Raw genomic sequence first — 22792 nt, 5'->3', positions numbered from 1 at the left:
CATTTGAATGAGTGTGAGGGAGTGCTTTATCTAGTCCCCGAATCCAAGCCCAGGGCAAATTGAAAACTAAGATTAGCCATCACACTGAGCACTCCTCACATACGTCACATATGTGGCCATTTGTAAGTCTTATGTTTTAAGACAGGCCTCCACCATGTAACCCAGGATGGCCCGGAACTCTGTTTAGTTTAGGATGGTCTTGAACTTATCATCCTGCTTGTGCTTCCTGAGTGCTGAGAATACAAGTGTCCGTGTGGATTGTATGTTTTTCTTTGAGAAATTTTTGTTATGTCCTTTGCCGAATTTTAATTGCTGGTTGTTATTTTGTTGTTGAGTGTTGAGAGTCCCTCAACTATTCTGCATGGCAACCCCCTTGTACATGGTTTCCTCATATTTTGTCCTATTTTGATCCCCCATGCAATGTTGCTCTCCTTGTGGGGTTCCTGTCCTCTCCAGCTCTTACTATTTCCCACTTCTTACATAAGATACTATGCTCTCTGCCCAACAGTTGGCCATAAGTCTCAGCATCTGCTTTGATAGTCTGCAGGGCAGAGCCTTTCAGAGGCCCTCTGTGGCAGGTTTCTAGGGTGTTTCCTGTTTTCTTCTGATGTCCATCCTTTTTGCCTTTCAGGATGGGGATTGAGCATTTTAATCAGGGTCCTCTCTCTTGATTAGTTTCTTTAGATGTACAGATTTTAGTAGGTTTATCCTATGTTATATGTCTCTGAGTGAGTATATACCGTGTGTGTCTTTCTGCTTCTGGGACAGCTCACTTAGAATGATCCCTTCTAGGTCCTACCATTTGCCTGCGAATTTCATGATTTCCTAATTTTTCATTGCAGAGTAATACTCCATTGTGTAGATGTACCACAATTTCTGCATCCATTCTTCAGTTGAGGGGCACCTGGGCTGTTTCCAGCTTCTGGCTATTACGAATAAAGCTGCTACAAACATGGTTGAGCAAATGTCCTTATTGTGTACTTGAGCCTCTTTTGGATATATGCCTAGGAGTGGTATGGCTGGATCTATTCCTAGTTGTCTGAGAAAGCGCCAGATTGCTTTCCAGAGTGGTTGTACAAGTTTACATTCCCGTTATTCTTATAGTTTCCCTTTTGACTTTTGGTTGTATGAGAATATGTTGATTAATTTCTAAATATGTGTCAATTTTTTGGTTCATTTTTAGTTTATGTGTTTGTTCATGTGTTCGTGTGTGCATGCATATGGAGGCCAGAAGTTGATACTAGGTGTCTTCCTCAGTGGGTTTGCCTCCTTGTTGTTTTAGACAGGATCTCACTGAATCTAGAGCTAATAAGGCTAGACTGACTTATTAGTCAGTCACTAATCCCCAGGGATTCTCATGTCTCTGCCTACCCAATGTTAGGGTTACAGGTTAGGACAGATACATCCTGCTTTTACATGAATACTGAAGTTTGATCCCAGTATTGTAAAGCTCTTTACTCACTGAGCTGTCTCTATGCACTAGTTTTATTTCATTATGATTTTTTAAAATTTATTTATTTATTATGTAAACAGTGTTCTGCCTGCCAGAAGAGGGCACCAGATCTTAAAATAGATTGTTGTGAGTCACCACGTGGTTGCTGGGAATTGAGCTCAGGAACTCTGGAAGAGCAGCCAGTGCTGTGCTCTTAACCTCTGAGCCATCTCTCTAGCCTGAGAAAATGTTTTTATTTCAGCTTTTTTTTTTTAAATGTCTGATTATTATTACTCTTGAAGACTTATTTTTGACTGGACTTAGACTTAGAAGTAGAAGCTCTCAATGAGGACAGCTTACATCTTTTGGTATTCTGTTCCTGGAGTTTTTCTTTGGCTTCCTTCAGTCTGTTGGTCAAAAGTTTATCATATTCTGCAGCTTCCTTGTTTTTATTAGTGCGTTTATTCAGAGCAGTTTGCTGACATTTATGTTGCCTTCTCTAGAGGGATTGGGTTTTCAGATCCTGCTAGCCTTTTTAGTCCTCAACTGATGCGGAACAGTAGTATCTGTCAGGCTAGGGATATGCCTCTCTCTCTCTCTCTCTCTCTCTCTCTCTCTCTCTCTTTCTCTCTCTCTTTCTTAACAACAACCAAGCTGAGAACTCTTAGATTGGAAAACTTAAATTGGAGTCCATAAAGCATTTACAAACAGACTTGTGCTTCCTCTTTTAGTTCTCCTTGGTCTATAACAAGAATGCCCCTTACTCATCAGCAGGTGCACTCTGCTGTGGATCAAGATGCCTTCATTCATGAGAAAACTTGTTTCCACCACTGATTCAGACCAACATAACCCTTCCACTCTTCACCTAGAGCATCAGTAGCCACTTCTGTACATGTGCTTCTCATAGAATATATGGAGCTTGCGTTCATTGGCCACATGAATGAGTTTCTTACAGCCTGAATACCTAGGAGGAGATAGAAAAAAAGAACTTATCTCTGTTTTTTTTTTTAAAAGACATATGAAGACTTTTAGTTATGCTTGAGATGAATGTGTTATTATTCTACAGAGTTCAATGTATTATCTACATTGTTAGGTCTACTTTGTTCATAATATAGTTCTATCTTAATGTTTCCTTAGTGGTATCTGTTTATTTATAAGTGTTATATCTTTGTAAATTGATACTTTTATCAGCATACAAAATTATTTTTTTATCGTCCTGACAGTTTTTGACTTAATAGCGTGACTATTCTATCTATTTTGGGTGGAGTGTGTTTCAACCTGTTTGTATTCTTAGGTCTAAAGTGACCCCCTTTATAGATACCATGCAATTAATTGTACAATGCTCTTTATCCACTTGACTCTAGAAAATTCACATGTAAATATTAGTGAAGAACTTGCACCATTCTGCAATTTCTTCTCTGGATATCTTATAATTCTAAAGATCTTAGCTCTTTTTTGAGCTATTATGAACAGAACTCACCCTACTTATATAAATGTTATTTATTTAAAACTTGCCTGTTATTATATATTAAGTAGTAAAAGTAAATGCATTAATTGATATATTAATCATCATGTTTCATAATATATTTTAACCTTGTATGATGCTTAACTTAAAGGTGTTTATGTTATGGTAAAAATGAACTGTATGTTTGGTACTATGTATTAGACATAAATAACTTGAAGAATATGTGACCATAGTAGAAATCATGCCATAGTGTCTCTCTGTTTTTGGGCATGTGCATGGAAGTATAGGTGCCCATTGAAGCTAGAGACATTGGATCCCCAGGAGCAGGAGAAATAGACAGTTGTGAGCTGCCTGACATAGGTGCAGGGAACCTAATTTGGCTCCTTTGCAAAAGCAATATGTGTTCTTAACCATTATCATTCATTATTGTCCATAATAAGAATTAGTGTTTTTACTTTTTATTTCACTGAAGTGGTAATATGTAAGGTGGCTGATATATTGATATGATTTTTTTTCCCTTAATGTGACTGCCTTTGGTCACTAAAATACGTTTCTGTTAAAAGTGTCAGTCACGATATTAAATATGGTACTTTTATTTTTGGTTGTGAGCCTAGCCTTTAATGGCTGAGCCCCAGATATATTACTTTTAAAGAAGATGGGTGGTAAATTATTACACATTTATCTTTTAAAGATGCACCCTTTGACAGTGTGCATCTTATTTGGTCAGAATCTTACTTTTCCTGAGTCTGTGAAGATAAAAACAACATAAGAAGGGTTCGTTTTGGTTCATAACGTTTTGTAGCAGGGAAGGGCTGGTATCAGAAGCTTGAGGCAGCTGGTCACATTGCACCCAGTTCAAAAAGCTGAGAAAGTTGATTTCTTGCTCTCAGCTAGCTTCTTTTTATATAATCCTCAGGAGTAATGTCTTTCCTCTCCCCCTATTCAGACCATTTGAGGTGGTTGTTTCCATCTCTGTTGCCCAAATCAAAATAATCTCTTACATGCATGCCCAGCGGCTAACGTAATCTAAAGAAGCTGCAAGTTTGTCTAGGTAATTCCAGATTCTATCAAGCTGAATGCCCTAGTCATCACTCAGTATAAAACTGAGAACAAAAATATTTTTTCTGAGGCCTGCTTTTTTCTGAAGAGAAATGGGGGAGCAGTAAATCTGGGGGAGAGGGGAGACAAGGAACTTGGAGTAGTGGAGGGGAGGGAGGCTGTGATTGGGATGTACTATATGAGAGAAGAATAAATAAAAGGAAAAGAATTAAAAGAGTTTTTCCTAATAAGGAGTCTTAATGTTTTTAATTGTGAACCTGTCCTTTTGACTGTTGGACCTTTTCTTTACCCATAATATGGAGTCTTTATAGTATATTTTCAAATGTCACTGACTAGTGAAGTACCACATTATTATATTCATTATATAAAACAGCTAAGTTTGACCTTTTTTTTTTCTTCTTCTTCTTCTTCTATCTCTTTTAGGTGAATCTGGACTGGGAAAGTCAACATTAATCAATTCATTGTTCCTCACAGACTTGTATTCTCCAGAGTATCCAGGGCCTTCTCATAGAATCAAAAAGACTGTACAGGTATATGTGTTACTGTTAATTAATAATAAACTAGAATTATATTGGCATACAACCAGTTTGTGGTATAATTGCTTTTTGGTGTCTAGAAATAGATTCATATTTGACTATAAGTGGAAAATGGTAAGCGTGACTTCATTAAAATAATATATCTGATCAGGGGAATTATCTTGACTAGATCCTTCCATAATTTCCCTCTTAACCCTCCTAGAAATTTCATTATGATGTAGTAGTAGCCTTAGAGTTGTGTTGTCTGTCATGATATTCACTTTGCACATATGGCCAAGCTAGAACCAATAAAATTAAATTAAACTTAGAAAGCAATTTCTCAGTTGCATCAGACACATCACAAGTGCTTCATTGTCACAAGTGCTGTTTCCTACAGTCATACAACATTTCCACTATAACAGTGAGTTAATACTGTATGTTAACTAAATGGCAGTAGTAATTATATAAGACTACCAAGATATGTGTGGTTCAATCTATCTCCTCTTAATAGGCATGTGGATGAGCTGAGATCTTAATAAATGTAGTTTGTGGTAGTACTGGTTTCTGCATTTCTAACAGGATCCCAAGTGGCAGAACACTTACTTTATAAGCAAAGCCTAGACTCTAGACAAGAGATTTTCAACCCTCCAAATCTTTAATACAGTTCCTCATCTTGTGGTTACCCCAACCATAAAATTATTTCATTGCTACTTCATAACTGTAATTTTGCTACTGGTATGAATTGTCATATGAATATCTGATATGTAGGCTATCTGATATGGGATTCCCAAAGGGGTCACAACTCATAGTTTGAGAACATCTGCTCTAGACTAGATCTGTCCTATGCAACACAATAGCCTGTAGCTACATGTCGTTCCTGAACTTTTGCAATATATGTAGTCCAAATTGAGATATCTGCAAGTGTAAAATGTACTCAATATTTCAAACAGTCAGCATGGAGAAAAAGAATGTAACTGTTGTCATTGTTTTTCTATCAACTGTATTTAAAGTGGCTACTTTAAATTAAAAGTGCTCATGCGGATCACTGTATTTTTGTGTGGTAGCACTACTTCAGTTATTAGTTGAAAACTTATTGGTGGGCTAATGACGTAATTACACAGCACATTGTTGAGGCATGTGGACTTAGAGCTAGATTTGAAATAGTAGTGATTATACAAGATGGAAGGACAGAAACATATCACACTGCCAGATGTACTTTAGTCATTTGATTAAGGAGTGGTTTTGTGAAGAAAATATTTTATTTCTCGTTTAGCTTTGTTTGGTTTAGAGAGGGAATAAAATGTAACCTTAACATTACCTGCAGAAAGGTGTTTCTAAGACTGTGAGTTTACATAGCTTATTGTGATTAATATTGAAGATTTTAATCCTAAAAAAGAAAACTTGTCTCTTTTAATGTAGATCTTAATATTCAAGATCATCAAACTTGGAAATTTTTAACAAACTCTACAGAATAGACCTCTAAATCCAGATGTATTTGATATAAAATAGTCTGCTAGATAGTTTCATGGACCTATAAAAACTATTTTTGGTTAGGTAGTTTTGAGTTCTCATTATTGTCCTAACCTATAGATAACTAATTTCCGACCTCCATTAGTAATAAAATCTAACACTTAATGAGTCACTCACCGTTACTGTCTTCCAGATACTACTATAAATGCTGTGAATGTTTATTAATTTACTTGAATCTTAGTCTTATAACTTTATGTGGCAGATGGTAGAAATATCTTATTTTACAAATTAGACATTTGAGACAGAGACTGTGCTGTGCCCTGAGATTATTTAATAAGTAAATGGAAGAGTCAAGTTTCAAATCTAAATTGGTCAAATTACACCTCCTATACACACGTGTACACAAACACTCATGCTGTAGGACCAATACATGCATACTGTCTGGAGTTTTGAAAGACAAATGTCCATGACTTTTGTGACCTGAAGGGTTTTTGGAACATTTCCAGTTGTCAGAAAACGAAAGAAAAGAAAAATATTCTCCTTTATTATGGCCGGAGTGAAACATTAATAAATAATGCCACAATGTTATAGTTTCTTTCCTGAATGTTATTATTTATAGGAGACTTGTGTTTTCAGGGAGAGATTTGTTGACATTCATAGTCTTGGATAATTACTAAGTATTTAAACTTAGAAAGCTGATTGTGAGATCACTGTTCCTCAGTGGTTCTAAGTGAAGGTCTCACTTGAGCACCAAGATTAATTCTTAACCTCCTGGCCTAAGGATCGCTGTTGAGCATTTCCAGATGTGAGCAGACACCAGACATGGTTTTTCCTATATTAGTGGTTCTCAACGTGAGTGTGCTTCATATGGAGACAAGGCCCAATTAATGTATTTTTTCCAAATAGATTACTAAAAATTAATTGATGGGGAAAGTAGACAGTTTGTTCTTCATGTTCTTATTTCAAATATAGATCCCAAGATTGGAGAAAATTTTAACAAATCATATACAATAGTATATGTATGCAATAATTACTCTGTCTATCTATCTATCTATCTATCTATCTATCTATCTATCTATCTATCTATCTACTTATATCTATCTATCTATCTATCTATCTATCTATCTATCTATTTATCTACTTATCTCTATCTATCTATTTATCTACTTATCTTCCTACCTGTCTGTCTGTCTATGTATCTATCTATGTGTCTGTGTATCTATCTATCTATCTAGACCTTTACTTGAATCAGAGGAATAGTGATCTCAGAATCAACTCTCTGTTAGTTTAAACACACACAAACACACACACATATGTATATAATGTGTACACATATATTGGTTTTTTGAGACAGGGTTTCTCTATGTAATAGCCCTGGCTGTCCTGTACTTGCTTTGTAGACCAGGCTGACCTCGAACTCACAGAGATCCACCTACCTCTGCCTCTCAAGTGCTGGGATTAAAGGTGTGTGCTACCAGGCCTGGAAATTTTAAGTTCTTGATTGGCAAATTTATCTTGATTTACTGTAAAATGTTTTCTTGGTGTGTGAAGTAAGTCACTTTAGTAGCTTTATAGTGATCACTTTATAGTGATACGATTAGGTAGCTTGTTTCAATGGGTTATACTCTTAGAATAAAATGTTTCATATTTATTGAAAACTTTTCTTACAGCTAAATGTTTCTATAGATATTATTCTTTTTTTTTTTTTAATTTTTGAACCAGTCAATTGTATAAACATTTGAGTGCTTTACGCACTAGATTTGAGTCTTCAGTAATGATGGGCACAACATTTTCAAGGGTCTGTAGTGGAAACACAGAAAAAATGAAATAACAAAGATGCTGCTCTAAGTAAGGTGCTATTGAGATAGATTTTAGGATTTAGTGAAATGGTATGATGGCAAGAGGCAGTAAGGTTGAGTGGTAAATCAGGCCCTGAAGATCAGTGATAGCTATGCAGGAAAAGACAAGAGTGAATACCATTACATGACTATAAAGGCAGCATTTATTCCCAAGAGACCTATGCTTGCTTGTAATGTACCTCCTGGGTGCTCAGATTACAGGGTTATGCATGCCACCACTCTTTCACTCTTTACATTTTCCAAAATGTAAAGAGGTAATAATTGGAGTGTTTTTTGTCTTTGAGTCAGGTAAATGTATGAGGTTCTCTTCAGAGTTTTGGCATTCCTGCAACTTCTTGAGGAAGTATGGGTGAAGGTGTAAACCCTTGACAGAAAATTTTAACCGCTTTTTCAATATTTTATGCACTTAATTAATAATACATTTTTTTATTTTAATAAATATCTTGTAAACATTAGGTTAAAAAGTTTAATGTACTCAGTACTTATTTTGGTTATAAAGCTGAATAATAGTCATTGAAGACTTGATGTGCCCTTAGACTGAAAAGCAACAATATTAAAATAGAAGAATCTTTGATTTGTTGGATGTAGGGAGTCAAAAGATAACTTAATAAGTAAACAATATGAGATTTAGTTTTACTTAGTTTCTAGAGAAAAACAGAGTAGAAAATGTTCTTTTTTCATTCCTTTGTATCACTTCATTCCTTTGGCATTAAGTTACGCATTTAATCCTAGAGAACTTCGGGTGATGCTTTAAAAATATGCGTATGTGACCTGAATAAGAAGAGTGCATGGGAAAGTGACCATTTGGAGCAGATTGTAAGAAAAGTTTGAGATTCTTGGGCTTAAATTAATTTGTTTTCCATGGTTCCCATGAGGGTACTTGCAAAACCAGATAATATGATAGATTTGGATCCTGTGAATGGCACTAATTTACAAGTGTTTTTTTGATCTTTCCTGTTTGTTGCTGATTTCTTTGTATTTGATCATGTATGGGAACTCAGATTTTCATAAGCCAGAGATGGAAAATATGTGTATAAACAGATTCATCAAAGTACACAAATACTTTCTTATCAAGTCAATAAACAAGTTGAACTTTTCTTAAATGATATTGCAGGTTGAACTTGGAGCCTTGAAAGTGCTAAATAATCACTTTGCCATTTACAGCCCCAGTGCCTAATCTTTTTTAATACCAAAAATGTCTTAAAATTTAAGCTGTCATATTAAGCTTTGTGGTTAATATATACTATTGTTAAAGGAGAAAGGAGAAATAGAATTTGTTAATAAGAAAAGCAGACACTGTTTGAAGTAGATTTATTTTATTACATCTATGTGATGCATATGTATACCATGTGCATGTTCAGAGGTTTAGAGGAGGGTACCAGGTGTCCTGGAACTGGAGTACAGTTAGTTGTAAAGCCACCATGTGGCTGCTAGTAACCAAACCTGGTTTCTTGTCAACACGTACTTTTAACTGCTGAGCCGTCCATTGCTCCAGTCTCTCCTTGTTTCTTTTTAGTGACACAAACCTTTAATGCTTATGAAAGAATGGGGAATGGAGTCAAGATAATTACAGTCATAGATTTGACCAGATTATCCTTTGACCAAAGAACCACAAGAAAATTAAAGTTTGAGCTTCTTAGGCTTTTTTGATAATATAACAATGATGAATAGTTAAAACTCTTTATTGATATTTAGTTTTTAATCTATGTAGAGCTTATACTTACTAATATTTAATCGATACTTTCAAATATTCAGAGTACCAGTAGATTGATGTTCATATTTGGGATACTAAAATTTCACTGATATCCTAAGTCAAGAACAAAGCAGTTTGAGGAATATTGATCTAAAGATAAGTCCCAGGCTTATCTAAGACATAGGAAACATGCCTTTCATAGACATTATTTCTAAATTGCTGGCTTTCTTTTCCCCAATTTCAACAACTTCCTGATAATAAACTACTTTTATTAAAAACCTATTGCTTGCAGTAAACATACAGTGTTCAGTTTGGTAGCTCCATGTGAGCTATTTTAAGTTTATCCACATGAAATAAAACTAAGTATTCAGTTCCTCCATTGCAGCCATCAATATTCCAAGAGGTAAGTAACCACAAAACCAAGAATTGCTCTATTGAACAGTACAGGTGAAAACCAATTTTGTCATCTTAGAAGAGCTATTGGATGTTGTTGCAAGTGACTCTTTTGCCCAAGCACCTTAGCTTCAGTGTCATAGTCTCTTTATTAGCAAATATCTGTTAAAAATGTCAGAGGGAAGTGGAAAAGCATCCTCATTTTCATAATTTTTGAAAGTATATCAAAATTTCTCTACCCAGTGATTATTCAACACAAATTGCTAAAGCTGCTTTTCACAGGCCTGTGATTACATTTTCTCCTTAAATCTGTTAGTCTTAATGCCATTTTAGGCATTTGATGCTCAAAGGTTGAGTACAAGTCTTGACTTCCTTAAGTTACGTTACCAATACATCTAGTGCCTCTGCCCTTGAAACAATGTTTGCTTTCTCTTGGACTCCTGAAAGGTAGTTATTACAAAATATGCTCTGGACAGATGACATATGCCTTTGGCCACACAGCTGGTGCTTGCAGAAAACCCGTAAATTTTTCCAGATCTAGAGCTATAGTTTTTCCTACTTTAGTGCTTCTAAAGACACTTAAAAGGATGAGTTTGCCAAGAATTTGGCATACCATTTACATGTGTGTTTTGTTTTGTTTTGTTTTTTCAAATAATGACCACATTATTTTCCAGAAAGTGTTAGTATTGGGCTATTCTTTTTGTATACTATGTGGAGGTGTCTCTGTATTATTCAGTTGTTAATTCTGTACCAGCTGAGTACTGTTTGGATTTTGGTATTGTTATTCTTATGGCTCATTATCTGCCTCAGTATTTTATAAACATACATGTTCCTCACTCGCTGATGTTTATTTAAAACATCTGATGACCAGAAGCTAGGCAGGAGAGGAAAGGTGGAACTCTGGTCTAAGAGAGGGTCTCTAGAGTCAATGATGCAGGGACTCACCAGGGTGACATGAGAGGAACAGGTGCAGGGACTGAATGAGAGAAGTAATGGGCTACTTGGCGGGTTGTATATTAGAATAGTTGGGTTAATTAAGTTAGTTGAGCTAGCTTGTATGTAGCCCAAGCTAAGGCCTAGCTATTTTAAAAATTATTAAATTTCTGTGTCTTTATTCTAGCCACTGGCAAGTTGAGAAAGTGCAGCTATATGTTAGGGGATAGAAAGATGGCTCAGTTGTTAAAAGTGCTTTCAGTGCTAGCGTGAGAACTGGAGTTGTGATCTGGATCCAAAATCTTTGTAAAGACCTAGTGGGTATGGCAGAGACAGAAGATGCACTTAGCAAAATGACTAGCCAGACTAGCGATGTCAGTGAGCTCTAGGTTCAATTGAGAGACCGTACCTCAGTACATAAGATAGTAATGGAAGGACTCCCAGATCAACCTTGGGCCTCTGTAACCATTCACACACATGTGCAGCTGCACACATGTGAACATTTATGCATACACTGTGCACATTTGACTCTACAAACATAAAACATGTAGGTGGTTAGATTTAATTTGCAAACAGCTTCTGGATTGGTCTTGAGAAACTTGAGTGTCTTTGCCTCTTGTTATAGGAAATGACTCACGCAATATATAGTTAACATATATACCAATGAATCTTACAGGTGGAGCAATCCAAAGTTTTAATCAAAGAAGGTGGTGTTCAGTTGCTGCTGACGATAGTTGATACCCCAGGATTTGGAGATGCAGTGGATAATAGTAATTGGTAAGAAATGTTTGTCCCCATTGTTTTCTAGTATATTTAACGTTTACCTTTTCACGTCTTAAAAAGTAGCCAGGCATGGTGGCACATGTCTTCAATCCATCACTTGGAAGGCAGAGGTGGGTATATAACTGAGATCAAGGGTAGCCTGGCCTATATAGCAAGTTCCAGGCTAGTCAGAACTACACAGTGAGACCATGTATTATAAACAAAAACAAAAATAGAGAACAACAAAAAACCTTAACAGTGAGAATCATTAAGTTTTAAGTGATTTGGACTTGGTTCATATACCAACTTTGCTGTATCTCTTACTTGAAGATATTGCTTCTTAGAGTTTCTGTGTCTTTTTGGTGTTTTGAGGCATGATCTCTTTTGGTTCCAAGATAGTTTAGAATATAAATTCTCCGGCCTCAGCCTTTGATTTCTTCTTCTGTACACTAGAATAATAACTCTTATACACATACACACACACACACACAATATATATATGAATACCTCTATACTAATACATAATTATAATAAATTTAAGCCCTTTTACTGTAGTTGTGTTTGTTATATAAGTTTTGTCACATCCTAACTTACCTAATTTTTTAGACTTTCAGTTTTTCAGTAGATTATAGATGAGGTAAACACTCACGAAACTAGTACAAATTGGTTCTGTATTAGCATTTAGTATTTATTAGTTTCACTTTGAAGTCGAGTTGTTTTCTCGACTCTTAAAATACCCAGTAAATTATGATGTTTTTGTATTGTTTAATCTTTGTTGAAAACTTAAAACTGTCTGATTGCTTTCATATTATAAAGTATTTAGCATTGGAATAGTTATTAATGTAATCTAGTAATTATCAATGCTTTGTTTTGACACAGAATAATTAATATTTTAAATTTGAGAGTTAAAATTAATGAGTCAGGAGATACTTTGTAGTTTTTATTTATTTTTTTTCTTTCTGTGTGTTTTCATGATGTTAATGTATGTATATGATGTATATACATTGAAATGTAGAGTTTGTAGGTATAGGTTAGTGTCTCCTTGCTGTTCTCCAGATCTCCACGATTGATTGATTGATTGATTGATTGATTGATTGATTGATTGATTGAGACAGGGTTTCTCTGTATAACTGCCTAGAATTTGCTTTGTAGAGCAGGCCTCCCAACTCAAAAAATCTGCCTGCCTCTGCTTCTCAAGTGCTGGGATTAATTAAAGGTGTGTGCCACCATGTCCAGCTCCAACTTTAATTTTTGAGACAAGGTAATGCTAATTAATCAGTTTAGCTAGGCTGGTCAGTGAGATTCAGGGATCCATCTGTCTTTAACCCACACTCCTTCAAGCTGGGGTTACAGGCATGTGCCAGTATGCCTGGCTTTTTACACAGGTTCTAAGAATTGGAATACAGGTCCTATTGCTTTACTGGTTGAGCCATCTTCCCACCCCTAATTTATACCTACTTTTGAATCAGTATATAGAAAAATTTGAGATGTTTTCTACTGCTAAGGTTTTTTTTTTTTTAAATCAATTTAAAACTATCCTTTAATTGACAAACAGTTCATTTTTTTGTAGGATTACAACTTAATTGTTCTGTTTATCTGCATTATACAGCTGGCAGCCTGTTATCGACTACATTGATAGTAAATTTGAGGATTACTTAAATGCAGAATCTCGAGTGAACAGACGTCAGATGCCCGATAACAGGGTGCAGTGTTGTTTATACTTCATTGCTCCTTCAGGACATGGGTCAGTACCTTGATTCTTTGCTACGCCATTCTTTTGATTGTGTATAATTATTCATTTGTGTGCATATTTTAGAATAATTGCTTCTGTGGAGTACATGAAACTAGATTGTTTATGGAAGAACCCAGTCACATGTAAAAGTGGCTTATAACAACCTATTTAAGTTCTAGGTATTCGTTTTACTCTGTAATTCCTCACACATAGGCATTTCATCTGCTTCACAAAAAAGTATTTCCAGTCTTAAAATAGTTTTTTGAAGTTTTTGTTTTAACCATACTTTTATAAATGACAGAATTACTAAATTAAAAAGACAGCCATAGCATTTAAGTTTATAAAGATTCTAAGAAATCCCAAGGTAACAAGCTATAAACAAAGTAACTTGCCCTGAATCTAATAGAAAAGGTAATAATAAAAATAATAAAAAGGAAGCTTAAGTTCCAATGCTTTCTTGTATTATTTCTTTCTTTAGTAAATGGTTTCTTACATCTTAACTGTGAAGATTACCTTATTTAGGTCAGCTTTACCCTCAGTTTTATTAAGACTGAAGACATTCATCTGATACTTTCTACTTGACAGTAGATAATCTGTTCTTTAAAAACAGAACAGAACTCTGTACTCTTCTGCTATTTTAGTATGTTGTCACTAGCTATTAATATTTTCATCAGCCTTTATTTATTTACTTATTTATTTATTTGGTGAGAGGACAGGAAGGCTAAATCCAGCTTAATTTAACTATCTAAATATTGTAATTCTATTCTCTCTGCCAAAAGGAACTAAACTATTATATTAATCAAAACTTAGTAGTATTGTCAACCAATACTCAAATTAGAGTAGTATAAATTCATTCATTCTGTTTTGGGTTTCTCTTTCTTTGTCCTACTGTGATGCCTGTGTTCACTCTGGTAGAACAGGGATTCATAGTTATCTAATTGCTGTCTTCTTTATTCTTTTAGATGGGAAGATTATAGAGGTTTCTTTTATTCTTAATATTGTGTAATGGTATTAGAAGTTCATGTATTTATATCGCTAAACCAGGACATCTACTTACAAGACTCAAATTTTTTTCTTTTGTTTTAGAAATGAAACATTCCAGCAGGCTCTGATGGCACATACCTGTAATCCCAGTACTTAGAAAGCTGAAACTAGAGATTACAAATTCAAGACTAGCCTAAGCTGTCTTTTTTGATAGTAAGACCCTATCAAAAGAAAAATAATATTATAAGCAAATAAAAAACCATGGGCTGGGATGTAGCTCAGTTCAAGACCCTGTAGTCATTCCCCAGGACAGCTAATTCTTCACCCCTGTCCACTTTTTAGAAGCCAAAACAAACCCCCAAACTGTCACACACTTACTATATGTACAACTTCTTATCAGCACTTAGGTAGCTCTTTAATTTATGCTTATTAAAAAAAAAAATCTAATTTAACCTTTTTTTTTTCTTTTTTCTTTTTTTCTTTTTTCAAGACAGGGTTTCTATATGTATCTCTGGCTGTCCTGGAACTCACTCTGTAGACCAGCCTGGCCTTGAACTTCTCTGCTTTCTAAGTGCTAGGATTAAAGATGTGCACGACCACCTCCTAGCTCTAGTTTAACTGTTTGTTTGCACAGTTTCTAGAAGTCAGCCCAGTAAGATCATCCACAGTTAATGGAAATTAGTGAGTTTTTATAGCAAATCTTTAGGACTCTTTCCAAATGTTAGTGATTCTCATGAAATTACATTCTTGTCTTTCTTTGTTGTATTATTATCATTATTTATTTATTTATTTATTTATTTATTCATTCATTCATTCATTCATTCATTCATTTATTTATTTATTTTACTAATTACTGTTTATTCACTTTGTATCCCAGCTGTAGCTGTCTCCCTCCTCCCCTCCCAATCCCATCCTCCGTCTCTCTTTTCCCATGTCCCAGCGGCATTTTTTTTTTTGTCTTAAAATTACATGGGAAATAAGAATTGTTTGTTTTTTAAAGAAAAGAAATTGAATCAAATGATATGTATGGCTTTAATACATTTCTTGATTTTTCCCAAGGGAAAATTTTTATTCCTGGGTCTATTCCTAGTTGCTTAGCTTAACTTTTACAGCCGGAGCAAAAATTTTCCTATTGATTTATGATACTAACTGAAACAATATGACAGTGAATTTGATATCAGATTACAAATGACTTGCTGTCTGTAGTCTGAAATTGCATACAGTATGGCAAATGAAGAAAGGCTTTTCTGTACTATATAATCTCAGTTCCTTCTAAAATCACCTACTTGTCTCATTACTAGGTGTTGGCAACTTAAATCTCAGCTTTTATTGCTTCATTTGTCATGTTCACTGTTTAGTAAATGCTATTATTAAAAGCCAGCTTTAAGAGATTAAAATTTTTTTTTAATATTTATTGCTACTTTAAACAAAAACCAGTTACTTAAATAGTTATTTAAATAGAAATATATGTAATTAATATTTGTTCTTTGGCTTGCAATCATGATACAGGCTTTGATGTAAAATAACCTTTTCCTGTAATGTGGGCTTATTTTCTAATATATATATAGGTATTTTTGTTGTTTAAAAACTAGTTTGTGCAGCTGAACATCTCAGTGCATGCATGTCATCCCACCTTCAGGGTTGGCTACATAGTTCAAGATTAGCATGTCCTATATAAGACCCTAACTTAGAAAAAGAAAACAGCCTTTCCCCACTTTGAATTTGTTATCAATGTAAGCTTAGAAAACTAGATAGGTAGAGGGAAAATTTCAACCACCATATAATCAACATCTTGAATTAATGTTTTTTGCTATTAACTTGCTTTGAAAACATTTGATATTTTTATTTGAATTAAAAATGTGTAAGAGTTTTATTGACGTTTTTACCTCTTTAATTTAATTTTTAAACTGATTGCAGTGTTTTTTGTTTCTGATTTTATTTATTATTTATCATACTTCAACTGTATAGACCAGTCTGTCCTGGAATTTTGAGCTCCCACTTTCCTCTGTCTCCCTCGTGCTCTCATCACTGTTGGAGCTCTGAGTTATACTTAAGACATTGACTTTCCTGAGTCCTACCATAGCTATTATAAGTACCTTCCTTTTTAAAAGTTGGGATACTATCTGCTAAAAATGTAGTTTTGAATAATAGAATTAAAGCAGAACTTGTGTGTTGCTTTTAAATATAAAATCCTTGTGTAAGTAAAAAAATTGATGACATTTTGTACTGTTTACTAATAAGATTCACTGAAGTTTTTAGCTGAATTTTGCCTTTATCACTGTTTAAATAGGAGTATTTGTTTACAAATGTGGGATGCTTAATGAAGTGATCATTTATATTTTTTCATGAGCATAAACTGGAAAATGGGCCATAAATATTTGCTTATTCAAGATTGAATAGACCACTGCTGTTGTAAATAATGATTGATGAGAAGCAAACTCAATTTTGATAGTTTGTGCTGACTGTGGTGAGGCAGGTACAGATAGTGTAGATGGTGGAGGTTGTCTTACCATACTCTTTTTTTTCTATTGTGCTTTATGTTCTTTGAATGCCAGAAAATTCCATAGTTTAAGATAAAGAGAATCAAAGTAGGAAGTAAACCCCAATTCTCTGCATCTGTTTTCTTACCTCATGCTTCACCTGTGCTGGAGGTATTAAGTTGGCCTTACTACTATAGAAGAGAATACTTACTACACTGAGCCTCATACCTCTTGATTTTAATAATTTTTTAAAGTACTACTTACTAAGTATGTACCAGCCAATAAAATTATAACAAAATTCAGACTTCCATTTTTCTCATTGTTTTTTTTATACAGTTAAGAAATGTTCCTTAGAATTACATTTTCATTATCTTGACATATTATTGTAGAACATTAATTTTAGTCCCTGGAACATTGTAGGTATACAGACTCAGTCTTCACTCTGGTTTCTAAAGGACATGAGAAAATTATATTTTACTTTTTTTGTCAACAAATATTTGGGAATCTTTAGCACCTTTGCTAGGTGCTAAAACACACACATACACACAGGTGACTGAAAGAAAAGCACTCATCTAAAAGGACTTTTTAGTGTTAGAATGGAAAAGCAAACACAGGGCAGATGTTTTCTAACACAGCACCTGAAGTGCTGTGACTACGTAGACGAGGGCCCTCTTTATCTAGAAAAGGATCTTCAGGGGGTTTGGAGTGTCAGTCATGTCCAAAAGTACTAGGTAAGAAATACTAGTACTAGGTAAGAAAAATAGCCGAGTAGACACTGAAGAGTATTCCAGACAGGGATGGCTACCTATGACACTTTTCAAGTAAAGCATTTTTAAGGAATTGTGAGAAGTTAAAAAACATCCTGGCACACTGGAAGTAGAAGGTAGTTAAGCAGAGAATGTTTGTCTTTACAATCTTAGTGAGACACAGCAACTAAAGAATATGGCTTTTAGTAAGACTGTCAGTCAGAAAATGAATGATTCTGTTGGTGTGGATGGTGTGATGGGAAACCATAAACGCTTATGTGGAGGTCCTGGTGGTCTGAGCTGAAGTGTTGAAAATGGTTATCCATGTCTGTGTTAGTGTAGATGTGTCTTTCATGGAGATCTTAGTAAATCTCAGGAAGTGAAAGGTAGAAGAACAAGCAATCCTGGGTTTTTGAAAATTGTTTGGGTACATTGCACTACCATGCACTGAGAAAGAAAACACAGAAGAGAAGAGAAAAATGGAGATGCAGATTGAGATCTTGATTCTGAGGAACATGGCATATACCAGGAGCATAACTACTGGATTAGACACTGTCTTGAACATCTGAGAGAAGTTTTGACTGGGTATAGATTTGGGAATTGTTGGCCCTTAATGATTGTATTAATGTTAGTAATACAGATCTGTAGGGTTAACAAATGAAGATAACTTAGCAGAGAATTCTGAGGCGTGTACATTTTAAAATTCTGGCTTACAGTGGGAATCCTAAGGATCCTAGAAGAGTTGGTGAGGGAATAATAATGTTAGATGCTGCATACTGAGCAAATTAGTGATGGTAAGTACCACAGTGGAAGTATTGGGTCTTAAAAGTGTAAGTTCCAAAGAATAGCAGCTAGATTATAATAGGCAGAAAGGCATGTTGAAAGTTGACTTTAGCATTTTTTCTGAGAAAGATAATTATTAGCAAGAATTGCATATTACCGAAAGAGTACATTTTTTTTTTTAATGGAAAAAAAATCCACCCATCTTGTAACCTTAGTAAATATAAAGCTGATTCTAGGAAATTCTATTAGGAGCCTTTCTGGTTTTTCCAATTCCTCTTTAGGGCCAAACCCCAATGACCAGGGTGTTTCAAAGGCAGGAGTCAAAAAGCCTTCTTAACCACTTCATTCTTCTTAAAGTCCTGTTCTGCCTGTTGGCTGACCCAGTACATCTTCAGAGTATTTCTGATAAGTAAGTAAAGTAGCTTATTGTATTTAATTAATTGTGGAAGATGTGCAGAATCTGTTCTTTCAAACAGAAGGATTCACTCATATTAAATACTATATATTTCAGACTTAAACCATTGGATATTGAGTTTATGAAACGTTTGCATGAAAAAGTGAATATCATCCCATTAATTGCCAAAGCAGACACACTCACACCAGAGGAATGCCAACAGTTTAAAAAGCAGGTAAGCAAGAATGAATTAACTTGTATTTTACAACTATTCTTGTAAGTAATAGGTTTTATCTTTTAGTATGATCTATTTATCTTTTAGCTTTAGTTTGCTTATCCTCACAAGCATATGCCTTTTCTATTTTATCTTGAATCTTAATTTTGTTTGTATTACTTAATGGTTAAATATATTTAGAAGATAATACATATTGATATACATATACATATACATTAGGGGAGGAAGCATTTAAGCTTCCTCCCCTAAGTTCATGTCCTGTTCTTTTAATAATGTTCTTAGTGATACATTTTCCTCCTTTATTGTATTTGTTTTGTTACATATGGCATTAATGAAATCTAAGGTAAATTTCTGAAAGTGTCTATTCTAATAGTATTTTTTATTTTAGGCCAGTATTTTAAAAACAGCAATTTTGTATTATATTCAAAATAGACTCTAGAGTTTTGTTCTCAGTAAGCCTTATAGGCTTCTTTGTAACAAAATACCTTTTAAAAATGAATTTTACAATACATTGAAATTTGTTACATAAAAAAAAAAAACTTTTGCCTTGAAGTGGTGTTAAATTCGTACAAATTGTGCCATCTTAAACATAGTTTTTTACTACTAATATTTTCATTACATGAGTATTTTCTCGCTTCTTTTTGCCTCTTCCATTCTTTTTCCTCCTTCCCTTTTTCCTTCTTTGAACCCTCTTCCTTTTCCTCCTTTCCTCATTTTCTTTTTGCCCCTTCTCTTCCTCCTTTTTCTCTTATTTTTTTATTGTTGTTATTTAAGATTGATGCTGTTTAACCTGTACTGGACTCAGCATCATGACAATCCACCTATCTTTGCCTCTTAAGTTTCTTCCTTGAATAGTCTGTATCTCTATGTAGATTTATTCTGAGAAGTTAGAGGTGAAAGGATGGATTAGTAATGATGTCTACTTTCAGACTGGCTACATGGCTACTGGTTTACTTCCTTCCTCTTTTCTTTGACCTAACATTGAACCTAAGGTCTTTGGTGCATATACTTTACCTCTGTGTTGTTTTTCTAGGCTCAAAAATTACCGTTTCGTATGCTTAGAGCCATGTTTCTTACCCAAGGAATCATTTGGAGGTTTTTCAAAATAATTGCTGGACATTATCCCTACTAATAAGTTGTGCGAGGAAGGTGGAGCCTTAGCATTTATTTTGAAAATGCTCCCTACATAATTTGAGTGTGTAACCTCTGACCAAGGATCACTGCTGTTAAAGCTAGGCTGCTTTATTTGTTTCTTGTAAGGCAGGGTCTCGCTATGTAGTTCTGACTGTATAGACCAGAATCTGTGGAACTTGTTTTATAGATCAGGCTGCCCTCCAACTAACAAAGATTTGGCAACCTCTGCTGGCTGAGTGCTGGGATTAAAAGCATGACCTATCATGCCAGGCATCATTTATTTTTATTCTTGTTTTCTGAGACAGGCTCTCACTGTGTAAATCTGGTTGTCCAGGAACTCACTATTTAGAACAGGATGGCCTCAAACTCACAGAGCTCCACTTACCTTCTGAGTTCTGAGATTAATGGCATGTGTCACCCAGCCATTGTTTAGTTTTTTAAAGTGGATATATGTCCAGTGGTGAAGGCATGATCCTATTGATGGCCATTGATAATTTAACTTATTTATTTTTGAGATGGGCTCTCTCTCTACAGCCTAGACTAGCAAGGAACTCTTAGTCCTTTTGTTTCAGCTTCCCAGGTCCTAGTATTACAGGTGTGTATACCATGCAGGACTTACTTCTGTTTCTGTTCAGTAGACTAATCATATAACTCATTTTGTTTAAAGCTCTTTTAATGTTAGGGGCTCTTGCTTTGAGAGCAGCAGTGTAATAAAAAGTAGAGCCAGGGAGGGTTATTATAGGACTGTTAGGAGTTTGAATTGTATGGGTAGGTGACAGTTACTTGGATTTTTGTATTCCCTTCACTTTGAAAATCCTCTTGGATAAGATAATTAAATTGAATAGGTAATTTCTAATATTATTAAGTCTTCAGACTCTTCATTTCTAGTGTGTGTTTTCCCTATACTTGCTTGTCTAGCCTTTGATTTATGGATGTGCGCTTGTTCATATAATGACTCTTTCTGTTAAAGAGGAAACCTTTTTCCTGAGACTGTTGTGTTTTTTACTTGCTCTTGCTACATTTTTTGGGTGACTTTATGTTCTGTTGCTTCAGCTTTTACAATAAGTTATATCAAGAGAAATAATCTCATTCACTTAAAATAAATGATTAAAAGCCATTATAGTAGAGACCAGCTGAATATTCTGTCATTATTAGAATTTATTTTATGATAATTAATCATATGATTGACACTTCTGAAATAATTTAATTAAAAATAATTTAAATTTCATTTTGATACTTACATGTGTATAAGGGTGAAGGTAGGGAGGAAGGTGCACATATCTTGAAATACTTGTGGAGGTTGGAGGATAATTTTGTGGGATTGGTTCTCTATTTCTGCTTTTCTCCTACCTTTATAAGTCTCCTAGGCTTGCATGGCAACCACCTTTACTTTCTGTCCCTGTTCTCTAGCAGTGGGTTTTGGTATTTAAATATGAACAAGAAAGCAGCAGTAACTGAGGTGTCATAAAAATCTAAGAAATATTTAGTAAAAATACTGCTAATGTCATAAGTATATGTGTTGCTCTTTCCCTCTTTCTGTTTTAGATAATGAAAGAAATCCAAGAACATAAAATTAAGATATATGAATTTCCAGAAACAGATGATGAAGAAGAGAATAAGCTGGTTAAGAAGATAAAGGTAGGTCATTTCTCTGTATAGTAAAGTGTTTAAGCCTCCAGTTGTCCTCTAAAACGTCACCAAAAATGTCAATTCTAAAATAGTTCGCTTACAAAAACAAATGTGGCTACTACTTAATGTTTATCAACTTTATACTTACTGTCTGTTAGCAACACATAGAACAGGGCATTGCATGGAGTACGGGGTTGAATACCATCCCAAATAGTTTCTAATTCATTGGTATCATATTTAAATAATTTTTTCTCCTTAAGAAACAAACATGAGCAGGAAGGATATTAATTTTTGTGTGTTTTGATCTTTTAAGAGCCTGATAAAACTTGCTTATTTAATCTTTTTATAAAAGTCAACAAAAACTCCACATCATTTTAATTTTTTGAGGCTTTTTGTATATTTGTTTTGTTTTGTTGTTTTTCTTCTTGAGATAGGATTTCTTTGTGTAGCATGGCCATCTTGGAACTTGCTTTGTAGACCAAGATGGCTTCAAAACTTAGCAATTCACCTGCTTCTGCACCACCACACCTGGCTATTAATATGTGTTTTAATTTATAATTGTTCTGAATATCGAGAGCTAAAGTGGTTTAGTGAATACTGGTCTTATATACATGCATAATTAACTACTGTACAATTGATAGCATATTTATGTATGACCAATGAAGAATTTTAGACGTTTTACAAAATAGCTTTTTCTAAATATTGAGAAGTTATACTTTGCACTAAAATAAATGAATACATATTTTACAAGTGAATATGAGGTTCTGAAGTTAGAGTTTACAAAATAGAATATTTTCTGTATCTCATATTGTTAAGGTTAATAATCAGATAAATTCATAGTCTTATCTTTTTGTTTTTGTTTTCTTTTCTAAATATCAGTGTATTTTTTATTCTGTATATGGGATGATTTTCAGAGTAATTTTTGGCAAATAATTTGACCAATACTATATTTTTATTAAATTTTCAACAAAAAGGCAGTTTTATTAATAATTTGCTTTGCTAATACCATTTGAAAGGCAATTTCCTGAATAATTATTGCTTGGCTGATAAGAGTGAATTTAGATAAGAGTGAATTTAGTAAATATTCAAGTAAT

The 22792-nt window shown here is 34.3% G+C and overlaps 1 protein-coding gene across 1 annotated transcript in view; it reads left to right on the top strand.

Moving 5' to 3' along the window:
- The window catches only part of Septin7 (septin 7), a 47428-nt gene that overhangs the window by 10802 nt on the left and 13834 nt on the right, over positions 1–22792 (top strand). Inside the window, exons 3-7 of the mRNA XM_055601254.1 lie at positions 4380–4486; positions 11496–11596; positions 13191–13325; positions 18818–18935; positions 21615–21707. Of these exons, the coding sequence (XP_055457229.1) occupies positions 4380–4486; positions 11496–11596; positions 13191–13325; positions 18818–18935; positions 21615–21707 (554 nt within the window). The remainder of the gene's footprint in view (positions 1–4379; positions 4487–11495; positions 11597–13190; positions 13326–18817; positions 18936–21614; positions 21708–22792) is intronic.

Source organism: Psammomys obesus, unplaced genomic scaffold, assembly GCF_907164565.1.
Source record: "Psammomys obesus unplaced genomic scaffold, mPsaObe1.curated_primary_1811, whole genome shotgun sequence".
Taxonomy (NCBI): Eukaryota; Metazoa; Chordata; class Mammalia; order Rodentia; family Muridae; genus Psammomys; species Psammomys obesus.
The sequence above is the reverse complement of the archived record's forward strand: the minus strand, read 5'-3'. Positions and strand labels throughout refer to the sequence as shown.